We start from the raw sequence: 22897 nt of genomic DNA on the forward strand, positions 1-22897 counted from the left end.
TGATTTAGGAACGTAAGTTTCATTTAGGGTATTAGGCTCCAAAGTGCCTAAAAGCCAGATTTTCAAAGGTATTTAGGTGCCCAAAGATTCAGATAGGCACCTAGTTGGAGTTTCAAAAAAGCTTCTAAACAGATTAGACGCCTAATTCCCAATGATTTGGGAAGAAGAGATTTGCATTCATATGCTGGCAAGGCCTTTTTGAAAAGGAAGGTTTTGCAGGGTTTCCTAAAATGGCCATATTCTGAATTCTCCTAATCTCCTCTGAAAGTCCCTTCCACAGCTGGATCCCCTCACCTGAGGGTGTGTTATCCACAGCGTGCACACATTTCACTCTGGGCTTTCAGCTTTGCATTGACCCATAGGACCACAACTGTCGCAGTGATTCAGTGATCAAAATTTGGTATCTAATATAGCTGGGACTTTGAAAATTAGCACCAGAGATTTAAACTGGTATCAGAAGCTGACTGGGAGCCAGGAGAAGGGCTTGAGCACAGACAGCCTGAGCCATGGAGAAGGCAGGCAGTCACCTTCTGTACCTGCTGGAGCCTGTGTGTTGTCTTCACATTCAGCTTCAGCCACAAGTGCTGGAACTAGGGGTGCTACCGCAACCCCTGGTTTGAAGTGGTTTTCATCATAGACAGGATTTCAATGGCTCTCAGCACCCCCACTATGTACATTGTTACAGCACCCCCAGCTTCAGCATCATTATCTTTGAATCTGTTGCACGTTTTAATGAAAACACCAGGGGTCAGCTGATGTAGGTTCCAGGGCAGTCAGTGGAAGCTGCTGGGTGCTCAGCATGCCTGAAAATCAAGCCGTTTAGACAGAGGCCTTCCTAAGCCCTAGGAACCTAACTTGGTCTTCAGTATGATTTTGTTCTCCTTTCTAAGAAGCAGCTCTATTATGTGAATGGTTTTGCTAATCCTCAGGGGCAGTTGCTTAAGGCTAATACTGTATGTTAAAGATAGTTGCCTTCTTTTTGCTACCAGGGACTGCATAAGGCAACACCCTCTTACCAAAACTGGTCCACATTTCAGCTTCTGTTTCCTTAAACTCTGCCACAAAACCTGTGAGACTGGTCCCTGTGTATTATATGTTTCTAATTAATATTTATTAATGTACTATGTGTCTAATTATATATATACACACACACACAAATGCAGAAAACTCCCTGCCCCATTTTCCTGGATTGAATAAGAGTCTGGAAACAGAACTATAATTATAGGGATTTTTTTATTAGAGAATTTATCTAAAATACAATATTCATTTCTTTTTTAAATTATGACATATATTATTTTAATGGAAAGATACTCTGTATTATATCTATGGTAATAAGTTTTATAGATATTTAATTTAAGACATTTTGTAATTTAAAAAACTAACACACTAACATTAAGACATAATGGAGGTCGATGATACCATGGCTAAAAATGTAAAACAATTTAAAAAATATTTACACTTCAGTTTCTTAAAATCTAAGACATTTAATCATCAATATTAATTTGCCTTTCACTATGTTGACATAACTTAATCTCTTAAATCACATTTAAAATGTCCAAATTATTCTGTATTCCTGTGCTTCCAAAAAAGCTTCACATTACTGAGTACAGTTAGTTATATGTACTATCACCTGTAGATGAGGTTACTTAAAATGGCTTATTATGCTGTTATTATGTGCTTTGCCAAACAGCCAAAGTGTCAGTCACAGCATTTATCATCAAACATCACACAGATTTCCCCCTTCCCCACACATTAGGACCCTTTTTCTCTTGGTCTAGGGTCTTTCACATTTCATTAGCCAGAACTTCAGATGCTGAATGGAAGAAGTGAGAGATCTAGGAGAAGAAATGTTGCCAGTGCACAGCTGGCAAAGGTTTGATTTGTGCTTAGCAGAAGGGACCCCTCCCTCACAAACACAGCAATTTCTTATGAGCTCAGTGCTTAGCTTATTGGAATGAAGCTCTAACTTCTCTGCCCTTCAGAGGCTGGCATGGACGCCAGTTGTCCATCATATGGTACGGGGTCTCATTCTCAGCACTGAAGCAAAGGCCACGGAGTTTGCACAGCTGGAGAAAAAAGAAAAGATCAACATTAATCTTCAGATGCATCCTCATGCCTCCAGAAATCTATTTATGGTATATACTGTGAGCCAGAGACAGTGCAAATCTTAGGGTATGGGGAAAGGTGACTTAGAGACATCTCTAAATGATCACTCCCCTTGTTGTTTTGCTGGCCAAGGAACTCAGTGCAAGGTGTTTTACGCAAACTCTCTCCTGCCCCTGACACAGCCTTTTTGGCCCTCGACATGCCCCCTGTGCTGGTAGAGCTGGGAAAGAATGGTATAGAACCATCTTCGGGCAGTTTTCTGGACCTTTTGAATCACAGGAACCTCACAAAGTGGGCCAGAGCTGGCTCTATATTTGTTCCAGGTCTATAGGTTAATTGAACAGTTGACTATTTTGAAAGCTGAAACTCTTTTGACAGTTTGATTTTTAAATAACATTTACTTGACCCCTTTCTCATACTGGTGTAATTCAGAAATTACTTCAACAGAAGTCAGTGAAGCTATCCTGGGGTTAAACTGGTGTGAGGGGAGAATAGGTCTCAATTTCCATTGGAAAGTACAGTAAGAAGGTGAAGGTCTATCCTAAAGCATGATCTGCAATTCCATAGCCCTCTAAAATAGAACCATCTCTGTATTTAATTGTGCCATAATATTCTTCTGTTCCAAAGGTGCCTTGGGACAGCCAGGCCCTGAAATAGTTGAAGTAAATGTGCGGTTTCTCAAGCAGTAGGACATTTACCCTATACAGTGTTTATTCATGTACTTCCATTAAAAACAATCCATGTTGTGCCACCTTTGAGGTACCTGCTAGAATAATCAACACACAGGAGACTCTTTAGAAGTGGTCCATAGGGAGCTATTTGCCTGTGTGTGATTTTTACACATACTTTAGCTAATTCAGAACTAATTGCAAAACCCAGCACTCCAGGACACCATGTGGATTTGTCACAGGCACTCAGCTATTCATGCTGCTTTCTCATGTGTGACACAGGTCAGACAAATATAATTCAATGCAAGTGACCAGCAGGTTAGAAATAGTCCTCATTTTAGTTAACTGATTCGGGACACCATGTCTGAGAACACGCAGCAATAGAAATTGCTGACAGAAGTATGCCAGGGGGCTGCAGCATTTTGTAACATGCAGAATGGTTCTGTGACACAAAATCATGCTACATTCTGATTGACAAAGAGCTGTCTTACGAGAGGCCTTTAACTTCAGTGAGAGACATGGTACATGGCTCAGAATGCTGCAACCCTATGTGTTCCAATAATCAGTAATTCAGTATAGCAATTCTTATGGACTTGCTATCCTAAACTTCCTCCTCCCCTCATGACAAATATTCAAAAACTACCTATCTTTAGAAAAGCAGTTGCCAACTGTGAATGGAAGGCCAGTGAAAACATTCCCAACAGATGCTAAATTTTAGGATTTCCTTTTTCCCAAACTGTTTTATGGTTTCTTGATTTGTTCAGCATTTAGGAATGACAAAATACATGATCTGTGCAGCTTTGGTCTTGAGTAGTTGGTTTAGAAAGGTGCAATGTGATAAACAGATTTGCGATGGGAAGAGATGGGGGATGGCTTTCCTAAGGGAAAAACACTAATTTATTTTGAGTATTTCCCCTCCCATGTTGTAAGGCTACATTCATGTCCCCTTGATCATCAGTAATAGTTCCTGTGGCTTTAAACAAAGATGTCGCGCTTAAGACACACTCCAAAGCATCTTAGTAGTAGTAATAGATACTGTAGTTTAATGAACATTTCCAATAGTTCATCCTCTTCCTTTCCCCTGCACTTTTATTAAATTATGCCCAGCACCAGATCACAGCTTCTTTTCATCTCAACTCAATAAAGAAACACAATTATTTTATTATTGTTAGAGCAATAGCCATTGGTAAAATTGATTTAAACCTTTGAGGGTAAACTAAAGCCCTTCAGATATGGCTTATATTTATAGACTCAAAGGTCCTATTTTTATCTTCTTAGCTAAACCACTGCAGACCTGAGGATGAAATTTGAATCTACATAATTTCATTAAGGAATGGTGCACAGAACTAATGCCCAGAGACACACAACTTGTCAGTGTGCTCTACTCTGCTAGAGCATTTGCCAGTGTCATCAAGCTGCACAATATAAGAGTTTCTTGAGATAAAATGCAAACTTCTGGAAGCTGCAAATTTTCTGCATTCCAAATAATGGCATTTCTACTTGACTCCTGTCCTGAGTAGCAGCAAAGTCCACTTCAACACACATATGAACACAGTTACCAAAGGGGGAGAAAATAACCATTTCAGATATGCGTATTGAACCAATGATTCATGATGCTATCTTCTCTTTCACAAAGCTTTGCAATCGGACTCTATTCTGTTCCAGTAATGTAAGCTGCAGCTTCAGCAGAAGATGCCACTGAAGTCTAAACCAAGGCAAATGAGAGTATTTTCATATAAAAAATGACCTTTAGCTACTGAAGATTTACCTGTTCTGAACTGACACTGATGGGTTCTCTCAGAACATGCCAGATAACGCATTCGAGTAGAGGGGGAGTGGTCAGCGAACCTTGGTAAGTCCAGTAATCCAGGGATGTGGGAAGCAGATTCTTGGGATCAAAGTTTGTGAAGGAAGCTTGCTTGCCCTATAAAGATAGAACAGCCTGTTAAAACTGTGGTGTAAGACTAGTTGGAAAATACACCTTGCTTGCATTAGTGGAGCTAGTTAAGGGAGGTTTGATATTTCTGGCCAAGTGCGTCCCCTGCTTTAGAGAGAGAGAGAGAGAGAGATGGATGCTAATTCTGCACAGTACTGAGACCCTCCTACAATTTGCTGAAGTCTGTTGGGGTTAAAGTTGCTCAGCACCTTCCAGGATCAAGCCCTCAATCCTTGTTTCAAATGTCTAAAGTTATTGCCTCTTCCTCCACAAACATCCACTATCTATATCCCATACACAGATGGCAAAAGAGACACCGCAAATATAAAAATGTGTCAAGTATCAGAGGGGTAGCCGTGTTAGTCTGGTTCTTGCATCTGAAGAAGTGGGTATTCACCCACGAAAGCTCATGCTGCAAAACGTCTGTTAGTCTATAAGGTGCCACAGGATTCTTTGCTGCTTATAAAAATGTGTGGGTCTGGTTCTGCTATGTGATGTTAATGGCCAAACTCTCATCGACTTCAGTCATCAGTATAACACATTTGATTTACACCAGGGATGAACCTGGCCCAGTATAACTACTATGGACTCCACTGCAATTGAAAGCCAGAAGCACACAATCATAATGGTCTGAAATCATTATTTACAGAAATTCTTTCCAATTGCTGGATGACCTACAATGCTGCATATCTTCTATTAGCCTAATTTAAAAAATATATATATTTGAGCTCTCATCAGGGTAGGGATTACAAAGGCATCAGTGCTGATGACATGGAGAACTGTTCTACTCTAGTACTTGCATATAGAAAGCAGAAGTAAGGAACTTCAATTTTGCACTTTTGAAGAAGAAGACTATAGAAAACAGCTGTGCTTGTTGTCAGTTGGTATAGAGATCATATACTACCTTGGTTTGAATGGAGTCCAGTGCATCAATAATTTTCTGTATCCCAGGCCTGTCACTCCCCACCTGTAATGCAAACCATATGAAAAGAAAGTAAGTAGGTGTATATGTGGTGGCTCAGAGTTACCACTATAGTTGACTGAAGACACATTTTAAATTACATCATCACAGCACCAATTAGTTTCATAGAGATTTCTCATAATGCTGAATGACGAAAGTAGCTGTTCCCTCACATTGTAAAGCATATGAAGTTTGCCAGTCAGCACAAATGGCTTGTGCTGACTAATCTTCAGAAGTCAAGGATTGTGGGACAGAATAAAATGATTTTCTTTTTAAAGTATGTGGATGTATTATTGAACTTTAACTGTTCATTTCTCAGAAGTCAAATTTAAACTCCCAACAAAACCAACATGACCAGAATAGAGGGAGAACAATAGAGACAAATCTTCTTCTTTAGCTGGTGGTGTATTTCTCAACCTTTATATTAAGCAAAGCAAAGCAAATTAATCTAGCACAAAACATCCTGCCATTGAGGAGTGACAAAGGAAAGGGAAAATAGGTTATTTATGCCTGGTTTACACATAGTTTTTATACCGTGTGATTTTTTTTTTAATGGCATAGTTATATCAATACCAATCCTAGTGTGGACACAATTATATTGGTATGAACAGCCATAGATCAATATATATTACTACTCTTCCCATACAGAAGGACTTATTGAGTATAAGCACCTTTATACCACTATAACTCTGGGAGACATACTTCTTTAACTCTACGGTATTTCTAAAGCAGTACAACTTCTGGGTGTAGATAAGGCCTTAGATCAGTGGTCCCCAACGTGGTGATCGTGGGCAACTTGGTGCCCGCCAAGGCATTTATGTGCGCCCACCTAGTGCCCAGCAGAGGAGAGAAGCCATGGCACCGCGCCTACTGGGGACAGAGAACTCCGGGGCTGCAGGTTGCGGGTGCCAGTGTTCTCTGTCCTCCCGACTTTTCTCTGGCTTCTCTCTGCACTGCCCAGAACTGGCGCCAAAAAACCCCCAAACACAAAAACAAAACAAAAAAACCCAAACCACTCCGACTCTGCAGAATGGATGGAATGCCGCCCTGTAGCATGTGCTGCCCCAGGCACTTGCTTGCTCCACTGGTGCCTGGAGCGAGCCCTGTATGTGAGTAATTGTTGGTGCCCGCCACACTCTTCTGAAAACATGAATGTGCTACTGGCCACAAAAAGGTTGGGGACCACTGCCTTAGATTGTAATCTTGTTGGGGTGGGGGGAATGTTTTAGTTCTGTGTTTGTACAGGACCTACCATGATGGAGCACCTAGGCACTACTGCAATACAAACAATACATTACAATAATAATAATAAGGTGATTGTTCAACTAACCTGCAGAAAAATGCCTACCACAGTCAAGCCATCAGGATGCTTCACAGCTTCACCAAATCTACCATATTTTGTGTTCCAGTGAACCAAGTGAAGCTAGGATCAAGGAGACAAGAGATATTTATAAACAGCACCTTCCATCTACCAGAGCATCTCAACCAATAGATGACCATTTACTAAACATTAACACAGATGATGTTTTACTGCTGAAACTTGCAAAGTTTTGCATATAGCTATGAAATTGTTGCATCATTGATTTGCTTTTATGTCTCTTGTAGAAATTTGTGCAATAGATATTTATAATTATAAGAAGTGCTTCTCATACTTATTTTCAAAAACATTTCTAAATGCCAAGTATGGGCCATATCTTGCAGTCCTTATTCTGGTAAAACTCCAGTTGACTTCAGAGGGAATTTTGCTGAAGCAACAACTGCAGGGTTTGGCCTAATTATTTTAAATCTAAGTATTCTGGTTTTTTAAAAGGATTCTCTAAATCAGTGTTTCTCAAACTGGGGTCGCCGCTTGTGTAGTTGAGAGAACTATTGTAGACCAGCAGCCGACATTTGAACCACCATGTTTTCTTACCAGCTAGAACTCCCCGCATTGCTGCCACTGGGGGAGTTGCACTGATGGGAAATTTTAAGAAAAAATGCCTAATGTGTACAGTCCCCTATAAGAAAAAAATCCGGTCCTACCTCGGCATCATATTGCACTCCATCCACAGTGTGCTCAGAACCTTGGCCTTCACAGGAGCCCCAGTGAATATGAAACTGAATCAGTCTGTAGGTTCCGTCAAGCGCTCCGCCTCTCAGCACTGCAAAACAAACAGTCTCCATTAGTATTTGCCTCACCTCCTTTGTTATGGAGCCTTATTCTAAAACAGAACACTGAACTCAGGGCTTCTAAGGGCAGGTCTACACTACAAACTTGTATTGGCACAGGTGCACCAATGCAGCTGCACCAATGCAGCGCTTCTGATGAAGATGCTCTAAGCTGATGGGAGAGTAGCTATGTTGATTTTTCAACCCCCTGAGCAACATAGTTATTATGAAGTAAGTGTGTACTGTAGACCTAGCCTAAGTGAGACTGCATTTTTGTTGCTCTGCATACTACCATGCTACTCTGGATTACCTTTTACAATACAATGCTAATACTAGCCCTAGTCTATACCAGACATCTAAAAACTTAAATGCCTTTCATGTATGAGATTCATCGGCAATTAACCAGCCATGCTAATAATACAAGGTGATTGGATTTAGGAAAGGTTTGTGAGAAACTTTTCTGTCACGATTATAAATAAAAAATTCTAGAAAGATGAATAGCCAAAATTCTAGGGCCATATAGAAATGTTCCACCAAAGTGCTCTTAAACACCTAAACCTGTTTGCTTTACTCATGCAAATTGCCCTTTCATTTTATGTCACCTATGTAGGCCTTAATCCTGCAAAAGTCATGGTGCACAGCGGGGAGCCCAACGTTGCTATGCTTCAGTGTAAGTATGAGTAAAGCCCAGCCACAGGCACAGGTGAGGTTAAATGCTAGGCATAGCCTTTCTCACTAAAGTGAGGTAAATCTCAAGCCTCTCCCTTGATCCCCTCCAAAATATTGGTAAAATAGGGAGTGGAATGTGAGTCGGGTCTGAGGAAACATAGGTTTGGAAGTGAGGCACCTATTTGGTATTACTCTTGCTACTACAGTAACTAGCTCCTAGTGTAACCAGAGCACTCAGTAGCATTCTCAGTTATGCAGGATTGGACTCCCTGAATTCCCTATCCTGCTCATTAATTTTTAGCTTGTGTTTATACTCCGAACAGCCCACCCTTGTGAGATGCAGGATAAAGCCCTGAGCCTGGAAAATGCTCAGGGCAGGTAAACTATGTCTTCATGTGCAGCACCAAGCCCAAAACAGGTAATAAGTAATCCTACTGAAGTCAATGGAGCAAATCTTGTGGGTAAACAGAGAAAGCTTTAGGCCAAATTGTTCTTTTGCAGAGCATTTAGGCCTCACAATCTAATTGTTTAAGCTGGTATTATCTGAAAAGCAAAGGTATTTTAGGAATAAAATTTAAGATGATATAGACCCTAAAACCCAATTTTGTACTTGCAAAGTGACAGAAAAGTGCTATATGTTACCATAAAAGTGCCTGGATGATGCATCACGAACAAAATAGGTCAATGGAATAAAGATGCTTTTCTCTGTTTGCAAACAGTCCATACATATAACTGTTCCAGTGTGTGCATGTGTGAGAGTATGTAAATTGAGTGCCGATTACAATAGGCCACTATTTGTTCAGTTTTGGCTAACTTTGACTATATGCAAGTACAGACTAAAATAGCCATTGACAACTGGGGAGAGGGGAAATTACAGTGGTGTAAAGGGAATGACTCAAGACTTTAGTCACAAGAAAATGCAATTTAAGATATACACAACAACCTTAGCTTCCATTGTCAAGTCTACAGCTTTGTAGGTATAATATAAGATTTGAAAAACTTAAGTGCAATATGCATAATATACCCTTTGGGCTAGAGTCACAAAAGGAGTTAGGTACCTACAGTGGCAATTAGGTGCCTACATCCCCAAATCAGGCCCCATTGGCAATCACAAAAGCCCCACTCCACTGCCACTGAACCTGTAGGTGCTTAAACTGGCGTGGCACCAAATTTTATGCCTCTAGACAAATGCACTACTGCTCTACTCTAGGAGTCTGGATGCCTAAGCCTTCATGTGATGCACAAACCAGGGGAAGATAGGCATTCCTCTGCCTAACTCACCTGTGGGGCCCAATCCAGTAAGTGTGGTCAGAGGCTACATACTGATTGGGCCCCAGATGCGAGCTCACACAAAAAAGCTGTGGGAGATCCTTCATAACTTTTAGCTTAGGGTACTCACCTGGGCTGTAGAAGACAGCCAGTTTAAGCCCCCTTTGAACTAGGAGGAGACAGGATGAGAAGCGGGATCTATTACTTCTTAGGCATATGGCCTAACCACTGGGCTATGGGACATTCTGATATGGGGAGGCACCCTCATTCTCTCCTGTTAAAGCTGTTCCACTGTTCAAATAATTAAAGGGGCATTGGCATCTGGGTGTCTCATGTGAGTGCTCTAACCACCATGATATAGAGTCATTCTCACACTAACTCATGCTCTCTCTCTCTTGCCCAATGAAAATTTAATTATTTAGCCACAGCTTCAACAAGAGAGACTTAAGGTACCCCATATCAGAATATCCCATAGCCCAGTGGCTAGGGAGCTCATCTGAGAGGTGGTAGATTCCTGTTCACATCCTTTCTTTCCTCCATAGTGGAGAGGGGAGACATGAACTGAGAAGTCTTCTACATCCTATGTGAGTTATGAGGGAGCCCTTTTCATCTTTCCCTTCCTTCCTCTCCCTCCCCCGTCCCCCTGAGATCCTTGCCAAACAGCATAGCTGTCTAACTCCGGGAAAGGGTTTACAGCAGAGAACTCCAAGCCAAGGGTGGTGCTATCCTGTAGCCTGGTCTAATGTGCCAAATTCCCTGAGAGAAACTGGGCTTATGATACTATCCTTGCTTGGCCATTTCCCATTGGCTAGCTTAGGCAGGGAGCTGGCTTTGTGAATCCCATTTTTAGGCATCTGTCTCCCTTCATTCATTGTATAGGGAGCCCTAACTCAGGCTTTGTGATTCCCAGTGATTTTCTAGGCACCTGAAATTAGACAAGGAAACACTGAGCATCACCACAACTAAGTTGCTTTAGGAATCTAGCCTGATATTCCTTCTTTGGCAACTAAATTCAAACCACAGAACTCCCGCCACACATTTCTCTTTGTGACTCAATAGTTTATTTTGGTCATTGTATTTTCAAACATATTAGTCAATGCTGAACAGATCATGCATCTTTCTACCTATTGCCAAACTACAAGGTGAGTGTATATAATGTGTGAAGACAAGTGGATCTCTGCCTATGGTAGCTAGACATGTATAGATTTTATACTAAATTTTATACTATACAAATTATGAAGGATGGTTGTTTCAAGCAGAGCACTATAAGTTAGGACATTTTAAGTAAAAATAGTTGTTGTGAATGTGTTTCTTTTCTAAATGAAATAACTGTTTGCTTTTTTAAAAATATTGCTAAAACCAATTAGTCCATATTATTGCCAAGATTCATTTTAAGAAAGAGGGAACTGCTCTAAGTTATAGAAATACATCTCAATATCATACTTGCTTTTTCTTTGGCTAACAGAGTAGCTGCTCATTACAGATATAAAAGGACTAATATTTACTCCATTCTTGAATCCCATATAACATTTTACATAGTTGTGGCAGGTTGACCTGCTGCTATTAATCAATGGAAGGTGTGCTGAGAAGCAGAACCATACATTATTCTTAAATCCACCTGCAGTGTGGTTTCTTTAGGAATATTGTTAGGATTTTATAAAATTCACAAGGTGGACAAAAATCTCCTGAACGTTTTTATTTACTTTTTCTTATTCTGTGGTTCTCAAATCCAGTGCTAGCTTATTTTGAGTCACAGGATTCAAAAGACAGGAGCAGATCATTCAACAAAAATAATAATTAGATTAGTGTGAACAAACCAATTCAGCAGGCTTAATTAAAAAACAGCCCTCTTGTGCATACTAAGCAGTTATTAATTTTTGTTACCACTTATCAGTGATGCCAAAGAACTGAAGTTTAAAATAAATCTGACATGCAAAACATACATGTTAGAAATTCATTTTTATCCAGAAAGACCTTTTTTAATCCTTAATGTTATCAGCTGTCAACATTCCCACAATTTAATAGCTGCCTGAAGAACTGCAAGAGCATTTATACTGTGAACTTTCCCTCTTGCTTGCTTCATCTATTTCACTTGCAACTAAAAACACTGAAGTCCAATCTTCTTGACTCCTTTCCTGAATGCTAGGGAAGTTTAAATCCAGTTCTGAATTTCCTGGCTTTAACCCATTTCTTCTTGAAACTGATTTTATTTTAAATCTATCTGCAAAAGATCCAGGCATATATGTTTCCATCTGCCCTGAGGCAAAATTACAAGAAGTAGCTGTGGCACACAGAAGGGAAGAGTGACTGTGCAGGAACAGTACCTCCCCACTGCATACCAACCTGCAGCCCTTCCATGGGTGCACAACACAAGCACAAGTAAATGTGAGCAGAAGAAAATTGCTAGCTGAGTGTGGGATGAAAAAGTAAACAGCCAATCTCTGTCACATGTTCCTTTCTCAAAGCAGCATGTTATATACAGCAATAACTCTTATTCTGTGGCTAAGGCTCATGTGACAGATGATGGGCTACAAATGTGATTTTTTTCTGATGATGATGATGATGAATACCCCAAGCAGTTACATAGAAGTTAGCATCAGAAGATCTCAAAACACTTTACAAAGGAGCTAAGAGTGCTTTGACTTGTAGGAAAGTTTAATAATCAAATCCTACTCACCTTACCCATGTGAAAAATCCCATTGATGTCACTGGGATTCCCGGCATGAATAGATTAAACTGGATTTGGCCCTAACATTTCCTGGTGAGATTGTAGAGTGTGTAGAACTAAAAGGATATTTTGTTGATTAAGAGATATCTACACAGTCAAAGGTATCTGGTTACATGGGCCAGGCCATTCCACTGTAAAAGAAGTTTTACTGAGCAGTTACCTCTCCCATTTATTTCAGAGCATTAGTAATTTAGACCTAAACTGTGTGGGTAGCATGGATGTTATTTAGAGACGAGTCGGGTCCTTTATGTTAAACTTTGCAGGAATACTGTGGCATTACTGCTGGGATTCCAAACACTGATGGGATGTACTCACTATAAAGAGCAAGCCCTAATTTATCTTATTCAGGGAAAGGCTTTTCTTGGAAAGAATCCAAATGGCTAAACTGCAAGATTCCTTCATGAAATAATTCAGACATTGAATGAAATCTTCCACTTACACAAATCAAATTGATAGGAAATAAACTATTCTAAGGCTTGTTAATCTGAATAAATGCAGAATAAGGAAATACTCCTCAAATGGAAATGAGTAAAAATGGAACATTTTCCTATAGCTGAAAAAATAGAGTCATCCAAGCAAGGTGGAAGTCCACTGCTCAAAATCTATGGAATTTAGTGCTAATTCAGAGTCCTCTCAAATAAAAACCCCAGCATTCACAGAACACCACTTTTTAGCCTTTCAGGATAACCTTCCCCCATACAACCTGCCTTTCCCTTTTGAAAGCAATGATTTTATAGAATGTGGATATAGAAGAGATATACATTGTGTGTATAATATGTAAATATATGCACAGTATATATATATATATAATGATAAACACTGCCATATAGACAAATGTATATAAGATAGAAAAAAGGCTGAGGAGATAAAATAAATAATATTACTCAAAACATGCCATACTTGAACACACTGTACTGTTAATGGATGGGGAGTACACTAAAGAACATGCTCAGGGATTCTCAGTACTTATGTAGGGGGTGGGCTTCCCCAGCTCATATACTGAAGAGTTCAGCCAGGGTGAGTCATACTTTCTGTAAGGCTGCCAATACTCAGGACAGAATGTCACTTTTGGGGAGATGTTTCCCTTTTATTTTATCTCTCCCAAGCATCCGTCCTAGGAGAATATATCAAAATAAGCAGAGAGTAAGAGAGTAAGGCAGGACCAATGGTTCTGAATGGACGAGTTCACCTTGTGATGCAGTAAGTTGTGGGAAACCTCTGCAGTAAGTTTCACCAAAAGAAAACTATGTGACAGTTACTGCTGATAAACAACCTCATCTGACTCTAATAGAAGCCATTTGGGAAGCCTGAGAGGGTAGAAGGTGTTTTGAGGAGATAACATAAAAGAATTAAACACTCTCAATATGTGCCATATTTGCACAAACTGTATATTGGCAGCGTGACAGTGACCGTGACTCACCCTGACTGAACTTTTAGATACGGCCAGAGTGTCAGCTAAGGATAGCTTGCCCTGTTTAAGGATATAAGGCTACTCCCCGCGCATGCTGACCAGAGTACTCTTCATGCCATTAGTAGTTAATGCAATTATATTTTTATGTTTATATATAATATTAAAATATAATTGCGTTAACAACTTAATGGCATTATATATCTATCTATATATAGATATAATGTATATATGTGTGCATACATAAGTACATACATACACCCATGCTTATACAGGTACACAGACACCTCCCTACAGATGCACAATGGACTCATGGCATAAGGAAAAATCTGAAGAACATTTTCACACAATAGTCTTGAGTCCTTAAGTAGGGGTGGGCTGTCCCTAGTTAACACACAGGCCATACCGAAAAGTTCAGTCTGGGTGAGTCACAGTCATTGTCAAGCTGCCAACATATATATAGTATGTGCAAATATGGCACATAACGAGAAGTGTTTCATTTCTTTTATCTTATCTCCCAAAAACACACTTTCTACTCTATCAGGCTCCCCAAATGGCTTCTAACTAGGGTTGCCAATGTTCCAGGATTGCCCTGGAGTCTCCAGGAATTAAAAATTAAAATTTCATTAAAGATTATATCATGCGATGAAACCTCCAGGAATACATCCAACCAAAATTGGCAATCCTACTTCTAACAGAGTCAGAAAAGGTTGTTTTCAATGGGTACAGTTAAACAAATTTCCCTATAGTGAAACCATTTGCAGATACAACTTATGCATATTAAACATAATGTATGTCAGAAATCCCTATTAATCATGAATAAAAATGTGAGTAAAGTGCATTGCTGTTAACATAGGAGGGGAACAGATCAGGAACACCAAACCTCTATGGGTGAAATTCACCAGGGCACAAGGCCCACTGCAGCACTTAAGTCCTACATTATCCCTTAGCAAGGAATTTCTATGGGTTTTAAATGGTCAGACCCTGTGTGCACCCTCTGCACTGGGGTGAATTTCATCTTGTATGAGTTGTCCTTGGATTGATAATTGCCATATTGTAAGAATGAAGATTATTTTAAATTATATTGTGGTAACAATATGTCACTTTCTCTCCTGGCAGCTGTATCTATGGAACAATTCTAGAAACTGTTACTAAAAAGTGTATTGTGTATTGCAAAATATTACAATAGTACCAACAGGTGCTCATTTTCCTTGCCATCTGATGAATGATGAACTGAGACATAGGAAGGCAGGGTCCCTTACCCCAAAGAGCTTACAAGTCTTTTACACCTGCCAGTAAATGAACAAATGAAAGAGGCTAAGGAAAGTGATACATCAGACAAACAGAAAAGACAGAGATGACTGTATGCAGTGTTGTTGTAGCTGCGTTGGTCCCAGGATATTAGATAGACAAGGTGGATGAGGTAATATCTTTTACTGGACCAACTTCTGCTGCTGAGAGAGACAAGCTTTCAAGCTTACACGAAGAAGAAGAGCTCTGCGTAAGTTCAAAAGCTTGTCTCTCTCAGCAACAGAATATGGGGATGATTGGCACGCATCTTATTAGCTGTATATTTTAAAAATAAGTGCTGGCCAACTTAGCTGTGATTAGTTGACTAATTTCTTCCGTTGTCACAGTAGAAGCGACTCTTAAGGAGGGAGTTGAATGAAGTGAGGAGAGTTTCCTCACACTCTATGTGCCCATTCCAAAATTGATTTATGGCCAGAAGATTTATAGTTTAAAACATAACTGAAAGGCATAATACAACGGCTGCCTTGGACTATAACAGTGAGAAAGTTCTGACTCGCACAGGTATGTCCTGAAGCACAGAGGTTAGCCTCTCCATTTCTTTAGCCACAGGAGTTCTATACAGTCAGTTCCCCTCATGATTCAAAATATTGGTTTAGACATTGGTTAGTAATGTAACGATTTAGAATTCTGGATATATACATGTAACATTGGGCAATACCTAATGTTATACCATCAGTGTTTATGGGCCTAAAAATAGACCACCCGTGTCAAAGGCTGTGTTCAGAATGTCTTATCTTGAAGACTGCAGACCTATATGTTTCCTCCCTAAACTGATCATTGCTTCAGCGGGAAATGGAAAAATCCAACAGCGACACAACTTTCAGTGTAACTCACTGCAAACCAAGCAGTGCCCACACGCTCTCTCCTAGGATAACAAATATTCCTTGGTCTGTTTACACTGAGTCATAATTAAAGAAATGTGTGTGAATGGCCCCCGAGGCACCTCCATTCTTTTCCATTATAGAAAGAATCACTTGAAAAATATATACTTGCTTAAAATTACTGAGGAGAGTCTTCCATGCAGCACTAGTGTCAAAGTTGGCCCTATATTTTGACCTCCCATGGATGGCAGAGTAACTTTAAGGTTTTATTGTGATTGTATTTCCATAAAAATGTCTAATTTACATGAGTTTGTAGCTTGACTTAGAATATTTTCTCTATCTTAAAAGCAATTATAAAAAAAGAAGAAAAGAAATGACTAATAAAGAGCTGGCCATAAGGAGAAATTACCAGGCTATTTACTATTAGCTGTAGAGCTTTAAATCAGACTTTCCAATTATATTGTATCATCTTTATAGCTAAAAAATAGATCAGTTTATACTATGATTATAAAACAAATTCATTATTGACAGGATTCTTTGCTTCTGTAAGCATCTGATCTGCTATAGAGCATGGTGCTCACTACTGTGAGCAGTGTCATTGAAATTAAGGCCCTATTGTGTATTGTGCGTATTGTGAAAACATTTCTGAGAAATTTTATATAAATCAGGTTATAAGCAGGCTACAGGTTTTCTTGACACTTTTAGCTGTCCTGACACAAGTCAGTTGTCAACTTTGGTTAGTCGCTGTTTCTTACTATCATTTAGCAATAGTGAAAGTGTAACTATTTCCTCACAACAGGATTTAAAGTGCCTGTAACTTTAAATATTTTCTTTGCTACAAATGCAGTAGGGACAAATCCCAAGAATAAGGTTAATTTATTATGATATTTTTGGGCCTGATCCTGCAAACACTAAATACTGATTGTAATGCTTACTACCCTGAGCAGTTCCATTGATGTAGTTGCATTTCTGAGATATCAGAATGGATACACTGTAGTCTTTGATTCAGTCCCTATGGTATTTGTAGCAAAGAGACTTATTTGCCCTTATTTAAAGTGTCAGACATTTTAAATGCCATTGCTAGGAAATACTCACACTTTCATTATTACTAAAAGACCACAGAGTATGTCTATACAGGACTTTGGAGCAAGTGAGAGCAAGCCTCCCAGCCCGGGACGACGTACTCGGGTTAGCAGGGCTCACATTAGCACTCGCTGTATAGCTGTATGGACAGCGCTCTGAAGTTGCAGCCCGAGGTTTGAAGCCCAGGGAAGGGTGAGGTGAGCTTCAGAGCCTGAGCTCCTAGCCCAAGCTGCAACTTCAAACAGGGTCTACACAGCTATTTTTAGAGTGCTAGCGTGAGCCCCGCTGACAGAAGTCTGTTGACCCAGGCTGGGAAGCTCACTCCTGCCTCCTCCAAAATGATGTGCTGACATGGAGAAGCCAAATGAAAAGTTCAACCACAAGAATTGAAGAGAAGATAAAAATAATTGAAGGAGGAGTTTGTATCCTGCTTGGTACAAACAGTCTCAGAAAGCTTTCCGTAAAATTGCAAACAAAACAAAATACATAAAATGTCCATACTAAGGGAAAATCATGGCCTTTCAAAATAGAAAAACGCTTGAGTAAAATAAATGTCACTATTGATTTGTGGGCATTTCATTACTTACAGCATTTCTAAGGCTGAACTAGTAACCGTAAAATATTAAGGACACACTTTAAAAAGCCCAGGGTCTAATCCTGCCCATCTAATTCATACCGGTAGTCCCAAGAACTTCAGAAGAACTACACTTGTGAGTAAGAGCTGCAGGATTGGGCTGAAAGCTTTTATAAAACATTTTTCAAAAAAGGTTACTCTCAATACTTAGTGGTTTCTAAAAATTTAAATTTCTAAAGCTATCACAAACCTTTTTCTATCATGATTAGTTTAGCCATCTTAAAACATTACTATACAAAGGAGTTTTTTAGAATATTGAACATGCTTGGGATATTGGAATAATGAAAATAGAAACTGAATCAAGAATTATGCACATATAAGCTCCTGTTATTAGTAAAGAGCAAATTTTCTAAAAGAGCAGACTGAAGACTTTTTTTCCCTATAACAATAGAGTATTTGTAAAAAACACATGGAATTGGTTTTATTTTAAAGAGATTTAAACATTCATTTTGCACTTTTATTACATTGACCAATACCTGGGTGCCTCAGCAAGGGAGAGGGATGATTTTTAAGTAATTTTTTTGTATTAGTGTTTAAGAACTCGACTAGTCATGCAGAAGACACATGCAATGCATTATATAACAAATATATATGGAAACTTTTCTTTTCTAGGGGCTATGTCTTATATCAAGTATCTAGATATTCTGATCTCCAATTTCTATTTATTTTAATGATTTTATTAATAATGACCACATTAAATATTGTCTGAATCAGAGAACTGTATAATGGTCACAATGATGCAATTCCAAAAGATTTTATCCAAAAACATGCTTTTTGCTCTTGCACCTATTTTTACTGAGACATTAGAACCGGTGCCTGTAATTTCTGGGACACGGCCTGATTCTGTAAACAATAAGGCCCTGATCCTGCAAACACATAAGTACATGCATAACCTTAGTCACAAGAGTAGTGCTGTTGACTTCAATGGGATTAGTCACATGAGTAAAGCTATGCACATGCTTAAGTGTTTGCAGGATCTAGACCAATGGGACTACTTCTTTGCATAAAATTACTTGTATGTAAAATTAGTCACAAATCAGGGCTTTACTTATTACTTCATGGTGTGCTTACTACATTAAATAGTCCCACAAGCATAAATGGGACTTCTCATGGGACTGAGCACTACACCCTTTGGTAAGTATTTGCAGGATCAGGTCCTTAATTTTTAATGTAAAAAAGGGATAGCAGATAAAATAAATTCTTAAAATTTCTGCTTGCTACATGATGTTTAACCAGGAACTTGGTAAAGAAATAATCCTGCTCAGCATCAGAATGTTGTATAAGGAAGTGCATGAAATGTAACCAAGTCATAAGCAGCTTTTGTTGTGTTGTAAAACTAGGCTAGTAAAACTAGGCTAACTAGTTAAATGCATGCAAATGAATCAACTAAGTGTGCACCCAGCTAGATTTTTATGTACGGTGATTTTCAAAAGACTAACAGAGATTGCAGAATCAACCTTCAAGTGAATTTATATAGATATCTGTATAATGTTTTCTTCTTTTTTTTCCAGTCCAGTGCTTGATGAGTTGTAGAGCTACTGTATTTTTCACTCTCATCCCCTCCTCCTCCCACTCTCTGCAAGCTGTAGCTGTGCGTGAATCATTCTCACAGAATAGAGATGTTCAATTTCTGTGCTTTTTTTTTTTCATTAGGAGCTGTTCTTCCAAAGGATATTTATGAAAACTTTTATATATCCTGGCAGTTTTCTGTTTCTGAGTTACTGAATTTAAATGAAGTTTCACAACATCTTCACACACACACACGCGCGCGCGCAAAGGGAGAAGGATGGGGCCCTAGTAAACCATCACAAAGCAAATCTGCTTTTTGTAATTTATCATCATGTTTCCCACTTCTCATGACATAGTTAAAATTCACTAAAGGTTTGAACCTGCATGGTGCTGAGCAATGTCAATTCCAATCAACTTTCACAGGACTTAAGAGTTCTCAGCACAAAATTGGGCACTAGAAAACTCTGTGAGTCAGAATCACCTTTTGAAACAAAACAGATATTCATGCTACAGTGGATGTTCTGACTGAATTGTATATCCTTGCCTATACATTTGTGAAACATTTAGCTATCCATTTAGTTCCATTTACTCTAATGGCAGGTAGGAACATATGTTGTTGAGTTTTCATTACAGTTTTGAACAGCTACAATACTGCCTAGCTTCTCTCTCTCACACACACACAAAAGATGGTGTAGGCACTGATAATTTGTTTTCAGCACCATCCCCTAAATGACATTGCCAAGGAACTGCTTAGGAAAAATAGGGCACTTGCTCAAGCAAGTTAAATCAGGCAATGTCTAGAGAAGGCAGCTACTCTCTCTACAGAGGGATTGTTTTCCTCTTTCTAAATTAAAAATAGAGGCACATTCATTGTACAAGGGTGGTGATTTCTGCAAATCCCACCAGCTGAGAAATTATAGTTAGGGAGCAACCCTGCAAAACCCTTGCTCATATAAGTAGCCCAGACTCATGCAAATACTCTCATCCACTTCAATGGAACTACTTCTGTGAGTAAGGTTTGTGGATAGAGGTTTGCAGGATCAGGCCCTTGTCAGTACAGTACAATGAACAGGCTCCTGAAATACCGCAGAATAGCTAGCTCTCAGTAAACTGTGTGGGAATATGCTACATGTATTGCCATCTTTATCTAGAAAGCCCCAAGTCAGGGAATGCCAGGGCTGATGCTGATTTGAATTAGAGAATATCAAACTCATTTCTTGACTGTTCCAGTACTGACCTGGAGAGATGCCCCATTTTTCTGCTTTACAATTGTTGGCAGCAAAAATATAAAACTGAAGAAGCTATTTCCAAATCATTTCAAGTTACTAATTTTAGTTGTTTTGCTATTCTGTTATCCTTTTCTTCCTGCAGTGCATCCTGCAGTTTACTGTAACCATTTGGCAGGTATCACTCAAAGCTAATATTTTTCAGGTGGAGAAATACACGTTGTCATCCCTGATCAATTACCTTACTTCTGTCTATTGTGCATTTGAGGCATGATCCAAATCCTACTGAATTCACTGAATAGATTCCCTTTGACTTCAGTGGCCTTGGGATCAGGGTAGGTAGGACAAGTCAGAAAATATCAACTTTCTTTTAATTAGAGCAAAGGTTGCCTGAATGAATCTTCATGGGTTGAATCCTGACCCCATGAGACAAAAACTCCCATTGACTTCAGTGGGAGCAGGATTTCACCACAAAGTTTTAGTAGGAGAAAAGTGTTAAAATCCTCTCTCCTCTTCCCAGTCTGTCCAATTTCAATCCCTTACAGGAGCCCCTGGAAGTGAGGACTCACCTGATTTGTCAGCAGAGTCGTCAAACTCCACATTGAAAGAGTGCCCATTGTTGACGATGTTTTTAGCTGTGGAGGGGTCATAACTGAAATGCAGAGGCTTCAGAGAAAAGTCGTACTGAGCGGACTCGGTGTTAATATCAATAGGGGACTGATGCTCTCCGTTGGCAATGGGGAAATTCTCATGCCAATGGGCAGGTCCTGCAGGAGAAAGCACACACAGATCCGGTGTGAAAAAGACGCAGGCAAGGCACAGAGGGTGGAAATAATTTATAACAAATGCAACAGAGGAGTGCATTTGAGGCTTTAACTCTTGCGTCAACATTTAACGATGCACCTGTCTTCGCCAACTCCGGTCCTTGCCGCATAAACCCACAGATCCTGAGAACTGGCCATTCGCGTTAGAGAGCCGCTGGTCTCAAGCGCATTAAATGAGAGCACTCAGGAGACGCGGATGCAGGCGGGCCCGATCCTGCACTGACTGCCCGCCCAGCCCCTCACGGCATTTAGCAGGGGTTGGGACGTGCAGAGGACAGAGGTCGGACCTCTCCCCCAGCCAACATCTGGTTTGAAGAGCTACAATATATTGCTGTCACGAGTTTTGTAAGAGCGTAGAAACCAGAAGATGCTCCAGCCTCCCCCACCTAGCCCAGATCTGTTAGAGAAACTTCATCACAAATGACAGAGCCACCCTCGGCTGAACTGTCCAGCGGTTCGGGGAAATAGCTCGTGGGGCTGGAAAATGAAGATCGCCCCGGGACCGCGCATCTGCGTGGCAAAGCCTCTGCCAGGAACTGCATTTCCAGGGGGACAGTGATTGCACGTCATCAGACCCCCCCCCACACCCCAGCTAGAGCAATCGGGGCTCCTAGGAGCCGGCTTCCGATCTCGCTCTCCCCACTCGCCCCGGGGTAAATCCGGAGGCGCTCCCATGGGCTTCAGCGGGGTAGATCGCGCTGGGGCCGGTCCCTCCACCGCCGCAGCGCCCCTAGCCGGCTGCGCCCCGGTGCCAGAGGCAATGCGATCCCTGTGCCAGCCGCAGCAGCGCCCGGCTCCAGGCAGGGCATGCCCCGGACAGCGGAGCCGGCGCTGCCAAGGGGCACAGAGCAGCGGGGCAGGCTGAGCCGCCCCGCCCGCCCGCCCACGGGTGGCTGCGGCAGGTGCCGGCGGAGCAGCCAGGAGCCGGCCGGGGACCCCCGGGGGATGGAGCCCGGCGCGCTGCAGCCTCCGGCGCGGGCTCGCTCACCGTTGTGGCTGGCGTAACCCCAGTGACGGGACATGGTCTCGCTCTCCTGGCCCGGCCGGCTCCTGCAGGACGGTGGCCCCGGCTCGCCGTCAGGGGCTTTTATAGGCGCCTGCCAACTCCATGCCCCCGTCTGAGGCCGGCGGGGGGAGGAGGGCGACTCCTGCTCCGGCTCAGCCCGCGCAGGGGGCGGGGAGAGGCAGCGAGCCCTTTATAACCTGCCGTCGCCATCCTCCGTCCCGCCGCCGCCGCCGCCGCAGCGCGGCCCGGGACCGGCACAGCCGCCGCCGGGCTGGGCACAGCCCATCCCCCGGCTGGCCGGGACCCCCGCGGGGCGGCCGGGACGCGCGAGCCAGCGCTGTCCTCACCCGCCCTGGGGATGCGAACGGGAGCGACTCCCGCCGCGCCCGCCCTCCGCGAGAGCCCCGGGCCGGCCCCTCACCTGCAGCGCGGGTGCGCACGCGGCCCTGCCCGCTGCCCTCGCCTCAGCGCGGGCCCCGCGGTGACCTTGGGACGTGAGCGCGGGGCGAGCTCCGCTGCAGCAGGGCGGGGGGGTGTGGAGCTGGAGCTGGAGCGGGAGCCGCTGCCTGCGGAAAGCTGCTGGGGAAGGG

The 22897-nt window shown here is 41.5% G+C and overlaps 1 protein-coding gene across 1 annotated transcript; it reads right to left on the bottom strand.

Moving 5' to 3' along the window:
- Positions 1–1214: 1214 nt before the first annotated feature.
- On the bottom strand, positions 1215–22517 carry LOC123365283 (carbonic anhydrase 2-like). The gene is given in 8 exon segments (XM_045008002.1): positions 1215–2066; positions 4543–4698; positions 5615–5677; positions 7002–7094; positions 7694–7812; positions 21047–21244; positions 22290–22490; positions 22493–22517. Coding segments are annotated over 8 exon segments (975 nt in total). The 3' UTR covers positions 1215–1946.
- Between the last annotated feature and the right edge of the window lie 380 nt (positions 22518–22897).

The sequence above is a fragment of the Mauremys mutica genome, chromosome 2, assembly GCF_020497125.1.
Source record: "Mauremys mutica isolate MM-2020 ecotype Southern chromosome 2, ASM2049712v1, whole genome shotgun sequence".
NCBI classification, from domain to species: domain Eukaryota; kingdom Metazoa; phylum Chordata; order Testudines; family Geoemydidae; genus Mauremys; species Mauremys mutica.